The sequence below is a fragment of the Pteropus alecto genome, unplaced genomic scaffold (assembly GCF_000325575.1).
Source record: "Pteropus alecto unplaced genomic scaffold, ASM32557v1 scaffold94, whole genome shotgun sequence".
Taxonomy (NCBI): Eukaryota; Metazoa; Chordata; class Mammalia; order Chiroptera; family Pteropodidae; genus Pteropus; species Pteropus alecto.
In genome coordinates, this window is record NW_006437736.1 from 9,576,068 (window position 1) to 9,591,079 (window position 15,012).

General features: G+C 34.4%; 1 protein-coding gene across 3 annotated transcripts in view; it reads right to left on the bottom strand.

The window, feature by feature from the left end:
• Nucleotides 1-4,864: 4,864 nt before the first annotated feature.
• TMPO (thymopoietin) overlaps nucleotides 4,865-15,012 on the bottom strand; it is a 28,153-nt gene continuing 18,005 nt past the window's right edge. Inside the window, exons 5-9 of one of the 3 annotated variants that reach the window (XM_006914584.3) lie at nucleotides 9,933-10,052; nucleotides 9,738-9,833; nucleotides 9,246-9,356; nucleotides 8,155-8,243; nucleotides 4,865-7,067 (exon numbers count right to left, since the gene is read on the bottom strand). In XM_006914584.3, coding sequence (XP_006914646.1) covers nucleotides 6,785-7,067; nucleotides 8,155-8,243; nucleotides 9,246-9,356; nucleotides 9,738-9,833; nucleotides 9,933-10,052 — 699 coding nt within the window. In that variant the 3' untranslated portion in view covers nucleotides 4,865-6,784. The remainder of the gene's footprint in view (nucleotides 7,068-8,154; nucleotides 8,244-9,245; nucleotides 9,357-9,737; nucleotides 9,834-9,932; nucleotides 10,053-15,012) is intronic. The other 2 variants (XM_015591481.2, XM_006914585.3) reach the window with 2 other exon arrangements.

The window sequence follows — 15,012 nt, forward strand, 5'->3', positions numbered from 1 at the left end:
TATTGGGCTTATTTTCTGCCAGTTCCTTCCTTATTTCTTAACAATGTCTTTTGATTCACAGTTATTTATAAAGCTACAAAACCTGAGGAAAAAAAATCTATGGTGTCATGTTAGCACGGTGGTTGCTCTAAGTGGTTGGTTGGGGAGAGACAGAACTAGAGGGAGATGAGTTTATGGGGACTCTTTCTTGACCTGTGTGCTGGCTATATGGCCTCACTTTAGAAACAAACAAAACCCTTCCTTGACATACTGCCAACTACCAAGCTGCTTCCCTATGGTCTTAGAGCTGTCTACACTTCTGCCGTAACACTGAAATTCTCATTGAAGTCACATGATTGGAAATTGAGCAGACATTTCTCTGCCCAGATTTTGCTCAACAGTTGACCACTCTTAAAACGCTCTTTTCAATGACACTGCATTCTCCTGGTCGTCTTTTGTTACTCATCCCTCAAGTACTGATATTCATCGTTAGTGCTTTCTCAAATCTGTGAGTATTCTTACATCTTCCTATCACTTGGAATATATCTATTTGTTATGGACTCCCAGCTATTCTTACTTTCTCTCCTTAGCATCAGTTATCTAACTACCAACAAATGACCTCCACTTGGATTTATTCAAGTAGTATCTCTGCGTGCTTACTATACCAAGTATTGTATTGGGTGCTTGAATTTCTTACGGAGATATCAAATTTAATGTATTCAAACCCAAAGTCTATCTTCTTTCCCCCATATTCTGCCCTTGAAATTCTCTTTCAGTGACTGGCACCACCTTCCACTAGGCCAACCAATTACCTCTAGGTAATTTTTTACTTATCCTTCTCTGATTTTATTAATCAAGTCTGTTGAATTTACCTCTGAAAGATCTCAAATCTGTCTCCAGTCTCACTGCTATTCATTCATATTTTATATGTAATTTTTTTGTAATGAACAGATCAAAGTGAACACCCTAAAGAAATGTCCATTTGAATTCCAAAGCAATACTTAACACTGATTCCGAATGCTATAGCCACAACCACAGTACCTAGTCCCACCTCATCTGCGGTTTCACTTTCTCAGGTTTCAGTTACCTACAGTCAACCAGACTGAAAACGTTAAGTGGAAAACTCCGGAAATAAACAATTCATAAGCTTTAAGTTGTGCATTGTTCTGAGTAGCATTAAGAAATCTTGCACCGTCCCACTCTATTACATTCGCAATGTAAATCATCCCTTTGTCCAGCACCTCTGTGCTGTAAGCACTACCCTTGTTAGTCGCTTGGTAGCCATCCCAATTATCAGACTGCCCAGACACTGCAGTGCTCGTGTTCAAGGTGGCCTAACACCGTCACGATGCCTACCTCAGGTCACTTCCTCTCATCACAGAGACACTCTCTCACCATCATAACAGTGAGTACAATACAATGTTTTGAGACCACATTCATCTAACTTTCATTAGTATAATTTTTATTGTTATTGTTGTTAATCTCTTACTCTGCCTAATTTTCAGGTATGCATGTATAGGAAAACACAGAGTATACACAGGGCTCAGCACTATCAGCACTATCGGTAGTTTGCGACGTGCACTTGGGGCCTTGGAACATTCCCCATGGATAAGGGGAGACTCTCTGTATAATCCCTCAGATTAAGATAGTTGTAGTAGCCAAACTACAAGATAAGTAAGCCCCAGTCATCCCTGCCTCCTGGCATCCACTTCTGTGCAGTCCGTTCCCCATTTTACCAGGTCTAAGACCAGTAGAACCTGGAAAAGTGATGGCATTCCCAGTATTATGTTATGTAAAAGCTGTGCTTTCAATCACGGGTGCACTTTCTATCTTACATGACTCTGGGAGAAGCCGGCTGCCATGTCTTGAGGTCACCAGGTAACCTAAAATCTCTGCAGCCAACAGGCATGAGGAACCGAGGCCTGCCAACTAGCACGTGAGCACGGAAGTGGAGTTTGCCCCACTGGAGCCTTCAGATGACAACAGCTCTGGCTGACAGTGCATTACAAAGCCAGGAGATCCTGAGTCAGAACCACACTGCTAAGTCACTCCCTGATTATCATAGAAATGGTAATGATTGTTTTAAGCTGCTAAATTTTGAGGTCACAAAGCATTAGCTAACATTTTTTTCTCCCAATCAAAGCATAAGATCTGATAGACTATAATTTGTTACAACAAATGAAACAAGTATCCTTTATACTGCTTCACAATTCCAAATTATTCACTATCACAAGAGCAATGTGTTAAATTCTGGACAACAAAGTCAGCAGCGGTCTAGTATGAATATATATGATTGGAATTGTATTTTATCAGCTTTGATTTATTCCAAACAAGCTCTGACAAATTTTTGGTTCTTTAACTTACAAGGGTTAAATGTTACTAATTTCTGGGGAAGGGCTCCAGGCTCTAGTCTGCACCCCAACAGGAACCTCAAATGCTGGTCCACTAAACGCTTTCATTCCTGTCAGATGAGCTGGTATTGAGGTGGAAGAAAGGTAGAAGTTGAAACTGAAATAAACATTTCTTGAAACTTCTTCCAGATCAGCTGGTCTTCCTTCTGGAACATCTCTTGGAGCAGAAAACCCTGAACCCCAGAACTCTGCAAAGCCTTGAGAGGAGGTACAACCTCCCCCGGCAGGATGCAGAGGTTCACTGTCGGTGGTGTGAACTCATTGTTAAGCACAAACACACAAAAGAGAACAAAAATATGGAGAGATTCCTTCAGAAGAAGCAGGCTGTGGGCTTATATCTCTACAGGGAACTGATGGTGAGGATATCAGGCAGCAACAGGTCACCCGAAGCAGCCTCAAGCTGACCAAGGAGCTGGATGGATCGATGCTCACCCAGGTGGTAGCCAGAGATGTTATTGTAAAGAGGATCACAGCTCATAACCTTGTAGCCCTGGTGGGACCAGGTTTGCATCGGCCCTGGACATCAGAGGAAGATTACAGGGCTGCCAAAGCCATCAGCCAACAATAGCATCCACATGTTGGTGCTTCTTTCCAGAGGCTGCTCTCAGTAGAGTACATGTGTGACAGGGACATCCTCACGAATAGTCTCCGTGGGGTTGACGGGCCTGTTCCTTCCACTCACTGAACATGCAACCTCAATACACCAAACTTGAACTGGGTCTCTTCTGTGCATTTAAGGCAGTTCTTTCACTCAAATGATTAAAGGTATCTGAGACATGTCAAAAAATCTGAATTTTTTTTATCAGTCTTCTCAGCAAATAGCTTCATTGGATATGTCTATAATTCTGGAAAGTAACAGTGTTTCTATACACTGGGACCAGTGAACACCATTTGATGTTCTCCTTTGGGTCATTTCAGAAAAGATTCTGCAAAATTCTTTTGAGATTGATATGTCCATTATTTAGATTTCCTCCCCAAATTTTAGATTTTGGTAAAAGTACAGGATAAGACTCTAAGATGTATTAATGATAAAATGTAATGGATTAGTTAAAAAAAATTACTAATTTCTCTCGATAAGAAAAAGAACAATTAATAACACTATTTAAATTGTTAATAAACCGATATTGCTATTAGTTGATGGAATGGTCAAAAAAAATTTTTTTAAGCCAAGTTCAAAGATATTTCTGAAACTGCATCCACAAACTGCCAAACATTATACCTGGCACAGATGAGACATCAAATAAATATTTACTGAAGTGAGTGGTAAAATTTTATAAGCAGTCAATTTCAAAGCACTGTGAATATAGCATAAATGTCATCAAAGGTCAGTTCAACTAGTGATTCTATACCAGAATTGATCTGTTTTGACTTTCCTTGCACTCAAAACTCTGTGTCTCCTCCTCTGTTTCTTTCCCAATCTTTGGTAAGAGGATAGTATGTGAAACCTACTGGTAATTCAAGGTGATAGACTGAACGACCACATGTGTTCATAAACTCTTCCTGTTGAGACTCTATTACTGAAAAGGGAATTAAAAAATGTTTAAAATGACAGAATGGAAGAGAAGAGAGACATCAAAAAATATATTTCAAAAAACTGTATGAAGATGGAAAATATTTAAAAATAAAAAATCAATTAACAAAGTTAGAGAAGGCTCAAACTTTAAATAGCTATACAGATTAAAACTAGAAGTGAACCTTAACTCCTAAAGAGGTCTAGAACTTAAAGGCACCAACAAAGTCATGGAAGGGACAAGGCTGAATAGGAGAACTGGTACAGAGTACGAACAGAGTGTTCATCTTTTAGGTCCCCTTTGCCATATCATATGCAACCAAACACATCATTTCCCAGCTGTGCAAACTTGGGCAAGTTTCTTAATACCTTTGCACATAATTTTTTTTGTTTGTAATGAAAGAATAAGAAAATACCTACTTCATGGGGTCATCATGATGACTGAGTCAATATATATCAAGTACATAGAACAGTATCTAGCACATGGCAAGCATGCCATAAAGCACTTTTACTGTTATTTAAGCCTGTGAGATGCTATTTGCTTTGATTATAGTGTATAACTGTGTGAGAATCATAATTTAAGTAAAATCACCTTTGGGGGACACATGAATGATGAAGGGATAAAGGCACTTTCGTCCTGTGAACACAGCTCTATAATAAATATACCACAGCAACATCTTTGTTTAGTCTCAAAGCAAGACTAATAATCATGAGTGCTGCAGAAAAGTACTAAAATGGTAAAACTAGGGGGGGATGGAAGGGGAGTTACGGGACTGAAAAGTAGTTACCATTTTGTACGGCGAGAGAGAAGAGCCTCTGTGATCTTCCCTACGTCGTTCTGCAAGTATAATGGCTATCCACTGCTTATTTATGAATAAAAAATGATGAAATATTACATAAGAAATGTTATCAGGAAATCTTATAGTTCGTGCTATCTACAAAGCATTTATTGCAATGACAAAACTAGAGGTTAATTACTTTTTTATTGTTGAATTATATTGTAAAGTCTACATCTACAGTTTAATCAGGAAGAAATGCTTTGCATTTACATCAAGGACATATTTATTCTAGTGGAATAAGAAACAGACAAAGACCAAACACATTAAAAAAAAAAAGACTACATGTTTTACCTGGTCCTAATTTTGCTATTTTGGACCATACCTTTCCTATTAGAAAACTGATTTTACATACATATTAAGTCTGATTTATCATTCCATATTTTTAAACATTAAATGCAGCTTCTCATAATTTCTAATTATAAACAAAAGATTGAAAACAAAATGGGAAACAAGGTTTAAAAACAAAGTAAAAGTAGACTGCTATTACCTTACAGCGAAAAGCTGAGTAAACTGTGCCCCTCTGTGGCTCATCTCAAAGAAAATACTTTAATCAGAGAGGCAAGTGCTTCTGATCTAGATGTACGTTTTTCACTTTCCCTGTAGGACCAGGCTTACAAGCATTTCTGGTAAACTGCCAATTAAGTGAAAAAATCTACGAAGTATCTAAAAGCTAAATACCAGAATAGGGCTAATTCAAATCAAAATTGTATGCTCATCTAAATACACATCTTTAGCTTTTTCCTTTTTTAAAATTACCTTTTTATTTCAGATGATATTTAAAAATAACTTACATGGTTAGTGTGCTTTATGGTCAAAGACTGTAAAATTGAAACTCAAATGAATAAAATTTTCGTTTTACTTGATTCTACTGAAATTTTAATTACCTACTATTTTACTTAACCAAGTTATACATGAGGTAAGTTTTAGCTAAAAAAATAAATCAACTACAAAGATAAAGTTAACCACTTCAAGAGTACACAAAAATCATAATGCCCATCTCATATTCTGAGTTTACAAACTTATGTATTAACTACCATGTATCCAAGAAAAAGTTTACTATGTAATTTAAAAAAAAAATATTTTTGCACTTTAATTATGTTGGGAAATAGAGGGCAAAATAACTTGGCAAAATTTGTTTTTGGTAAAAGAAGACAATGCAATAACAAATCCAAATGGAACCTAAGACCAGTGTTTAGTTTCTAACTTCTAAACAGACATACACACTTATTAATCTAAAAAATATTTTGGTAGCAAATTGGATTGACAAAATGTTTTGCTGTAAATAAAAAATACATGTTTCCAATTATAGCCTTATAGCTAGCTAAACAGCTTTTAAAAACACATAAAGCCAGCTAACAGCTCTCTAAAATATGTCACACTAAAAAATCCCTGCTAAAAATCAACTGTATTTAATGGGTCTTACTGTAGTAGGACATTCATGATACTAGAAATCTTTTAAAAAGTGAATACAATAGGGCTACGGCAATACATTCTATTAATAAAAGTTACAGAAGAGATTATTGCTGTACTTTTCCCCATAAACTCCATTAAACTTTGCTGCCGTTAAAAAAAGCACAACCCCATTACATTTTTCCCTTACCGAATTTCATGTTTCACATCTCTAAAGTTTTTATTCAGCAGAGAATAAATCTTAAAATCTTTTCTGTAAGAATTCAAAGTATTTAAATGAGTAGCTTCACATTAGACTGCCATGTTTTGCCCTTCTTGTTTCCCAAAATACACCGAAAACAATATACATTTTTCTCAAAAATGAAATAAGATGCCCACATTAAAAAAATAAAGCCTACAAAAATGTTCCAGAGCTAAAAAAGATTGATATGGCACGAAGTGATCTCCTACTAGTCCAAAGTCCAAAACATATAAATGAAGTCCATTTATATATCTTGTTTGCTTTTCAATGGAATACATTTATTGAGGTGAAATCACATTATTTTTAGCTCTTCAGTCAACAAGTGTACACAAATGTTTTTTTATACAGTTATTAAAAATAGGAGACCAAGCTGAGTGTGCCAAAGAGATATCATTCACTTGTGATTTCTAGAGTCATTAAGAAATTTAGAGAATGGATTTCGTTGGTTGGTTTCCATAGCTTGATAGACCAAAAACAAAAAAATGACCACAACAACAAACAGCAAAACTTTTACCCACATGGGAATGGAGCGTCCCTTTTTTGTTTTTTCTGACTTGACATCTGCCAAGGGAACATACTTAGGAATATATCTGGATGAGAAAGACTCCTCCGTCCTGAAATCACTGAGTTCTAATGGCCGGCCCGCAGCCCCTTTGATCGGTCTGCGGCAGCTAGCACTGTGGGGAGTAAAAGGAGGAAAAGGAAAATAAATTTTAGATAAAGTCATGATTTAAATAAATAATATAAAATGTCAAAAAAAAAAAAAAGGTAAAATAAAATAAAATGTCATTACTGCTCCTGTCTCAAACACATTCCTTGAGGTTAACAGTAGGAAGTTATCACATATGAACAGTGAGGCGTCACCTTTTTAAAACTTCTTTACATTTTCCATTAAAAAAGTTAGATGCAAATTTTTTATTAAAAAATAATATGCAAAATGTTGATAAATATTCACTAAATTTGCCTTCTTCAAGTCTTTTCAGAGCTAAAAGCGGCAATAGGAGGAAAGAAATAAGGTAGTTTGGTTGTGATTCCTTCAGTCAGGAAACAATTAAACAGATGTGTAAATAGTCTTTTCAAACAGAAGAGAAACTCTCAGGGAAAACAATGCTTTACTTCTTACTAGGTTTCCATTTCAATTTAAAAATGAGAATTAAATAGTAGGTAAATGATGTATTTACAATCCTTCAACTTAACAAAGTAATTTTGAAACCGACTCGTGTTCTAGTCAAGATGGCAGAACAGGGATTCTGAATTGTTTATGTATCACTTTTAAAATAAGAAAAGTTACTAAAAAATTAAAAGAAAGTAATACCAAACTATCTATGTATTTGAGAATACGAAGAGAAATATACTCAAAATGTTAACAGCTAATTTTCTAATTTGTAAAAATTTGGATGATTTTTACCTATAGTTTCAAATCGATGACCAAACACACTGTATGTACAAATACAGAGGAAAAAATGAGCTAATTTTAAAAGCAAACAAACAAAACAAACTGACTCAATTTTTCAGAATATGAACTGGTAGCTTAGAAGAATTAAACTGCTCCCAAAAAAGCTTAATTCTAAGAACACAGGTATACTAACTGTGAAAAATTAGAAATTAAAATTCTCATATGTATATTAAATAATCATGTTGCATACCCTAAAAATATACAATTTTTATACATCGATCATACCTCAATAAAGTGGGAATAAATAAGTGAATAAATAAAAATGTCCAGTAAGACATACTAATACTTGTTTCAATGTATCTGAATACCTAATTCCTGTTGGTGTTGATGCTTCAAAGGGAAACATTTCTTTAAGAATATCTCTTTCTAGTCTTCTTTCCTCTGTTTTTTCTCCCACCTAAGAAGAAACAAACAAACAACTACAATTAAAATTTAGTGTAAATGTGCAAAAATTAAAATATAATTTTAAATAAAAGTTTCAGAGGACAGAATGCACTTCGATCTATCCCAGCTTTTATAACTGCCATTTCTAAATTTATTATCACCTAAGGAGTCACACACTTCCAAAGCTCTCTTCAGATTTCGTCAAAATGAAAGATATGTTAATGTGATAACTGCAGGAGAAAAAAAAATTGCCACACACTTAAATAAGTAAAAGTTAAAAAACAAAAATTGAGTGCAGCTTATTTGGAAGTATAAGTTCCCCCACTGAATTTCCCGTGCTTTTCATTAAGAGTACACTGTTTCTTCCTCCACTAAGAACTGTGTTATAAGATAAATGTTCAAATATAGCAGGTATCAAATTAACATGGATCTTTAATTTTAGTATTTTTTAACTAGAGTCAATCTAATCTTCCTAACTTAAAAAACATAAAATATATATTTTTTAACAACTTGATTGTTGTTTTGCTGTGTTTACCTTTATGCCCAGATCAAAATAACCTTTGGTTAAGATTAAAACTACAATGCATCATGCAGTTAGTACTTAAAAGCTTAATTACACAGGAGTTAATCAAATGAAGCGTCATACAAAGTCATTTTGAAGTCCCATTATTTGATCTTCCCGTGAAAAATAGTAAAGCTGCCCCCCTACAGCCTAGTTACACTTTCGACTCACATCCATAAAAAAGAGAACAAGTTATAAACAGCAAAAAAAGACCACTCCCTTGATAATTGGAACTTAAGAGGCACACAGTAGCAAGAGGATAGGATTAGCATGACATATTAGTTATTTTATCATCACTATAGAAGTATGTCTTTAAAAGAATATATGCATATATACACCCATACACATCACCCAATAAAGCAAGCTCAGCTCCCCCCAACTCCAAAAAACAAATACAAATATTTCCTCTTTAAAAGATCAATGATAACATCGATCTAAGTTTTATTCATTTACTTCAGCTCTTGTCAATGGTTTCTTTGGTGTTCTTCTGGGAATGTCTGAGAATTCAGTGATTGGCAGAATAGGAGCTGCATGCTTGAAATTTCCAGTCACCCTATTGACAACCTGCCAAGATTCAAATTATTCAGACTCAGAATTATCCAAACATAACAAAGACATGTGAAAAAAGAAAAGAAAAAGATATTTTATTTCTCTAATATTTGATACTTTCCCTTAATAAAAATTCAGGCAAAAGGACTCAGAAATGAACATATTCAGTGGTTCACATGTGAAGCCTTATCATTCTTTAAATATTTTAGCAAAAAAGTATCCTTAGAATACTTAGGATTCTTGCACAATAAAAAATCCTAAAATTCAGAATTATATGGGGAAAATGAGTTTAAAAATATATAACTTTGAAATTTGCCAAATTCACCACCTCCCCGATTCTAATTAAAGGGTAATTTACAAAGAATACCACTTGTATAGTTTATGAAACATATTTACTAAGGTTTCGTTGCTTGAAGCCATTATAGTTTCAGCTATGGGAGTACTCTCTGAAATTATTGCACCATCTATACGAAAATGTTCTGAAGTATCCACCTGTTAGTTTGAAAACAAAACAAAAACAATAAACATAAAACAGTCACTAAAACCCTACCAATCTGAAAACCCAATTCTAAGCAATAAGCCTTGCATCACCCTTTTCCTCGGAGTTCTTCTCGACCCCCTCGTGGATTCCCTAGTTAATGCCTGTAGAGGTCCGCCTTTTGAAGATCCACTTGTCCATTCAGTCTCAGATATTCCAGCTTGAGAATAGCTCTATTTAAGCATTGACACATTAAAAAGTCATATTCTAACATCAAACACCTTAATGGCCATATTAGCATACTGAGAAGCCATGAAGTCTCCAAATGCTAACATTTGCAAACAATGCTGTGCCCTCAATATATTTGTGTATATTGACTGATCCAATGTGTAGCTTAACGTACAATAAAAATACACTAAACAGTCCAACTACAGAAGCTCACAAATTAAAATAAAAATGGGGGCGGGGGGGCCCGGACATCAATTTATCCTTGGCTCTTTTTATGACTGCTGTTTGCTGTTTGGCTCTGGTATTAGAGCTGAATCTCTTTGGCTGTCTAAACAAAAAGCGGGCTGAGCATTAACTTTGACTTATGTCATTTGCTACAACAAATCAATTTCTTTTTAAAATAAAATACAAATTTTATAATTGTTAAAATAGATTGAACATTATTTTTTTCATGTGGTTAGGATTATTTAAATAGATCAGTTTAAATTATAATCCATACACAGCTATTTGAACTTAAAAATTCCCAGATATCAAACTCAGAAAGATATTAAAATTGAGCACCAACACAAACCTGGTGGTCACCTTTCATGGACATGCAAGCCTAAAGTGTCACTGTGCCAAACCTCAGTACTACCCACTCCTCACTACTCAGACAGTGGTTACCTTCCAGTCCCAGACTCACCTTTCCCTGAAAAACTAAGTAGTTTCTCTTCATTTAAAAAATAAGTTGGCAGTCCCTATATAATAGCTTGAAAATCATGAGATTAGTTTAGTGCTTCTCAAACTGTGATTTGTGTATCAATCACTTGAAGCTTTTGTTAAAATGCAGATTCTCATGTAGTAGCCCTGGGGTGGGGCCTGAGATTCTACATTCCAAGTAGCAAATTATTCAACTCTGAAGCCACTATTATCAGATGCTCCTTTTAAATTCTTTTAACTGGAAAACAGCCATCGATGATTAGTGTTATACTAGAGAGTGTTTATACTGTCACTTTTGCTTTCAAGCTAGTATTTTATCTAGATAACATATGTTTTTATATCCAAGTCAGTATCTATTAATTTTAAAGACAGATAAATTTTATTCTTATTTTGGGACAATGGCAGTCATCCAATAGGTATGCTTATTTGACTAGTAGTATTACTACCAAACCCATCCAAGTCACAGACAGTCTCACAGAACTGATTTTGAAGTGTCCTTCTGACTCACAATCTGAATCTCTGGATTCTTTTTTCTGCTATCAATTAGGAAATATTCACTGAATGCAAACTTAATGTTAGTCAAAAGACAAATCTGTGAACAAATTACATATACATATGATAAATGCTTATTTAATAAATTTCTGATTAACTGTATAGAAGGAAACAATAGTTTTAATCTCAATCCTGGTGGCACAGTATCATTTGGAGAGCTTTTCAAAAAATATCAAATGCCCCCAACCCCACCTTTGACCAATCAAGTCAGAATCTAGAAGGGCCTGGACATACTAAATTTTTATAGCTCCTCAGGAGATTCTTAAGTGCAGCCAGGGTTGAGAACAACCGGTTTAAGATAATATAACTGACTTATGATGCATCTCAAAGTCAAGTATTTTTTAAAACGATTGAACATTATTTTTTTCATGTGGTTAGGATTATTTAAATAGATCAGTTTAAATTATAATCCATACACAGCTATTTGAACTTAAAAATTCCCAGATATCAAACTCAGAAAGATATTAAAATTGAGCACCAACACAAACCTGGTGGTCACCTTTCATGGACATGCAAGCCTAAAGTGTCACTGTGCCAAACCTCAGTACTACCCACTCCTCACTACTCAGACAGTGGTTACCTTCCAGTCCCAGACTCACCTTTCCCTGAAAAACTAAGTAGTTTCTCTTCATTTAAAAAATAAGTTGGCAGTCCCTATATAATAGCTTGAAAATCATGAGATTAGTGCTTCTCAAACTGTGATTTGTGTATCAATCACTTGAAGCTTTTGTTAAAATGCAGATTCTCATGTAGTAGCCCTGGGGTGGGGCCTGAGATTCTACATTCCAAGTAGCAAATTATTCAACTCTGAAGCCACTATTATCAGATGCTCCTTTTAAATTCTTTTAACTGGAAAACAGCCATCGATGATTAGTGTTATACTAGAGAGTGTTTATACTGTCACTTTTGCTTTCAAGCTAGTATTTTATCTAGATAACATATGTTTTTATATCCAAGTCAGTATCTATTAATTTTAAAGACAGATAAATTTTATTCTTATTTTGGGACAATGGCAGTCATCCAATAGGTATGCTTATTTGACTAGTAGTATTACTACCAAACCCATACAAGGTACAGACAGTCTCACAGAACTGATTTTGAAGTGTCCTTCTGACTCACAATCTGAATCTCTGGATTCTTTTTTCTGCTATCAATTAGGAAATATTCACTGAATGCAAACTTAATGTTAGTCAAAAGACAAATCTGTGAACAAATTACATATACATATGATAAATGCTTATTTAATAAATTTCTGATTAACTGTATAGAAGGAAACAATAGTTTTAATCTCAATCCTGGTGGCACAGTATCATTTGGAGAGCTTTTCAAAAAATATCAAATGCCCCCAACCCCACCTTTGACCAATCAAGTCAGAATCTAGAAGGGCCTGGACATACTAAATTTTTATAGCTCCTCAGGAGATTCTTAAGTGCAGCCAGGGTTGAGAACAACCGGTTTAAGATAATATAACTGACTTATGATGCATCTCAAAGTCAAGTATTTTTTAAAACCACTTTCAACAGTTTCCTCTTTAATAATCAACTGATCAATGGCAATAAAAATAATTACAAGTATTTAAAAAATACTCTATTTGGTATTATTAATGTATAGTCAGTATTTCAAAACTCTTCAAAGAATTAAAAACTACACTGCTGAAAGGTCTAACAAAGTTATCCAACTGATACAATATAAAGACCAGGTCCTTCACTTACATCCACAAAGGTAGGGGGTTGGGGTGAAAAGACATCCTTTTCCCTTAAAATTGGTTATCTACCAAATTCTAGGACTTTCCTTGTTATGTCTTATTTTAAATATATAACTGAAATAATCTATCGAAAATTTTATTAAACGTCTATTGAAACTATTATGGTTAACCAAGTTCTACTTAGCGATTCTTTATTTTCTTCCATGAAAGGAAACACGAGAAACTCACTGGTTACCCATAGGAACAGCTGGGAACAGGGGTGGGAAGGACATTTTCCCCTATAATTCATTTATACTTTCTTCTATTCAGGCACATTAAATTCTTTAGTTGAGGACGATCAACCAACTTTATTAGTTCTTGACTGTCATTGTCTAATTTAGAATTAATTATCTTTGCAGAAAACTAACAACTCTTCACACAACCGGAAAAGATATTCTGAAGATTAAAAAAACATTTTCTCTACCAGAATCTACTATAAGCAACTGACCTTAAAAAAAATACAAGTAAAAAATAATAAAATTATAATTCAACGTTATAACTACTTAGTAAGATAGACCAATTATTGATTGACAAGAAACTCACTGCTATGTAAAATTAGTAGTTAATGTGATTGTTACATACTGTGGCCAAAATAAGAATTGCAGCATCATCTATTTTGAGCAAGATGTTTCATAAAAGTCCAGAATTTAGCATGGAGACAACAAGGGAAAGAAACAAAAACCTTCTCACGGTGCCTTTCAATAAGCTATCAGGTTAAAAGTTATCGGAAGACACTGGGTAGTTGAGGCACAGACAATGCAGAAGCTGGGCTATTAAAGGAGGCTATAAATCCCAGTGAGTAAAAATATAAGCTATACACAAAATATTTACACAAAACTAGGTTATGAAAAGAAATAATCAGGTTAAAAGTCACCATAAAGAACTATCAATTTAAGTAAAACATGACCAGTATGGTTATTCCTATTAACTGTTTTTCAAAGCAGCAGCTTATTCCTCCCTAAGAGATAGGAACTTATACATTGCTGGAGGGAGAGAGGGGTGGGCCCATGCAAAATGCTTCAACTATTATGCAGGGGAATTTGGTAACACCTAGCAAAATTACCCAGCAATTTCACTTATAAATTTCCTGAAGATAAATTGGCTAAAATATTAAATGATACATGTAGAAGCTACTCATTCATTCATCTTTGCATAATTCAAAATAGCATATATCTAAAAATAATCTAAATATTCACCAAAAGGAAAATGGCTGAATAAATTATATTACATCCATAAAATGAAATATCATGCAGTGGTATGAAGCAATGAGGAAGATGGCAATACTATATTCTGATATGGAGTGATCTCCGGGATATGTTTAGATAAAAACAAAGATAGAAATGTGAAAATAGGCTGCTTTTTATTTGAGGAGAGCATAGATAATATATAAATATATGTATTTACTTACATTTTCAAAAACAAACAAAATTTAAACCAAGACTTAATAAAAACGATTACCCATGGATGGAAGGAACAAAAATAGAAGCCAGATTCCTGACGCTTATCTATTTTGCTTAAATAAAACCACATACATGTTCTCAATAATTAAACAATATGAAAGAAAAAGAAAAAAATTATTCCAAGTGACTTTAAGATACTCAACATAAGAGAAAAGAGACATAAGTAAAACACAGAAGTTAGAGAAGTCTTCATTCATTTATTTGATGAATTCATGATTTATTTTCTCTAAAAAATAAGTACTCCTAGTCTACGGCTATGCCACTCTGAACAAGCCCAATCCCATCTGATCTCAGAACCTAAGCAGGGTTGAGCCTGGTTACTGTTTAGATGGGAGACTACCTAGGAAGATCAGGTGCTGTAGGCATAAAAAATAAAAAATAAGCTGACAAGGTCCTTGCAATCTGTGAAGACAACCAAGGGTTGCCTTGCCTAAAAATAAATAAATAAATACATACATACATACTCCTAGCTTTACTTACTGAAAGGCCTAGAAGCAATGACAACCCAGC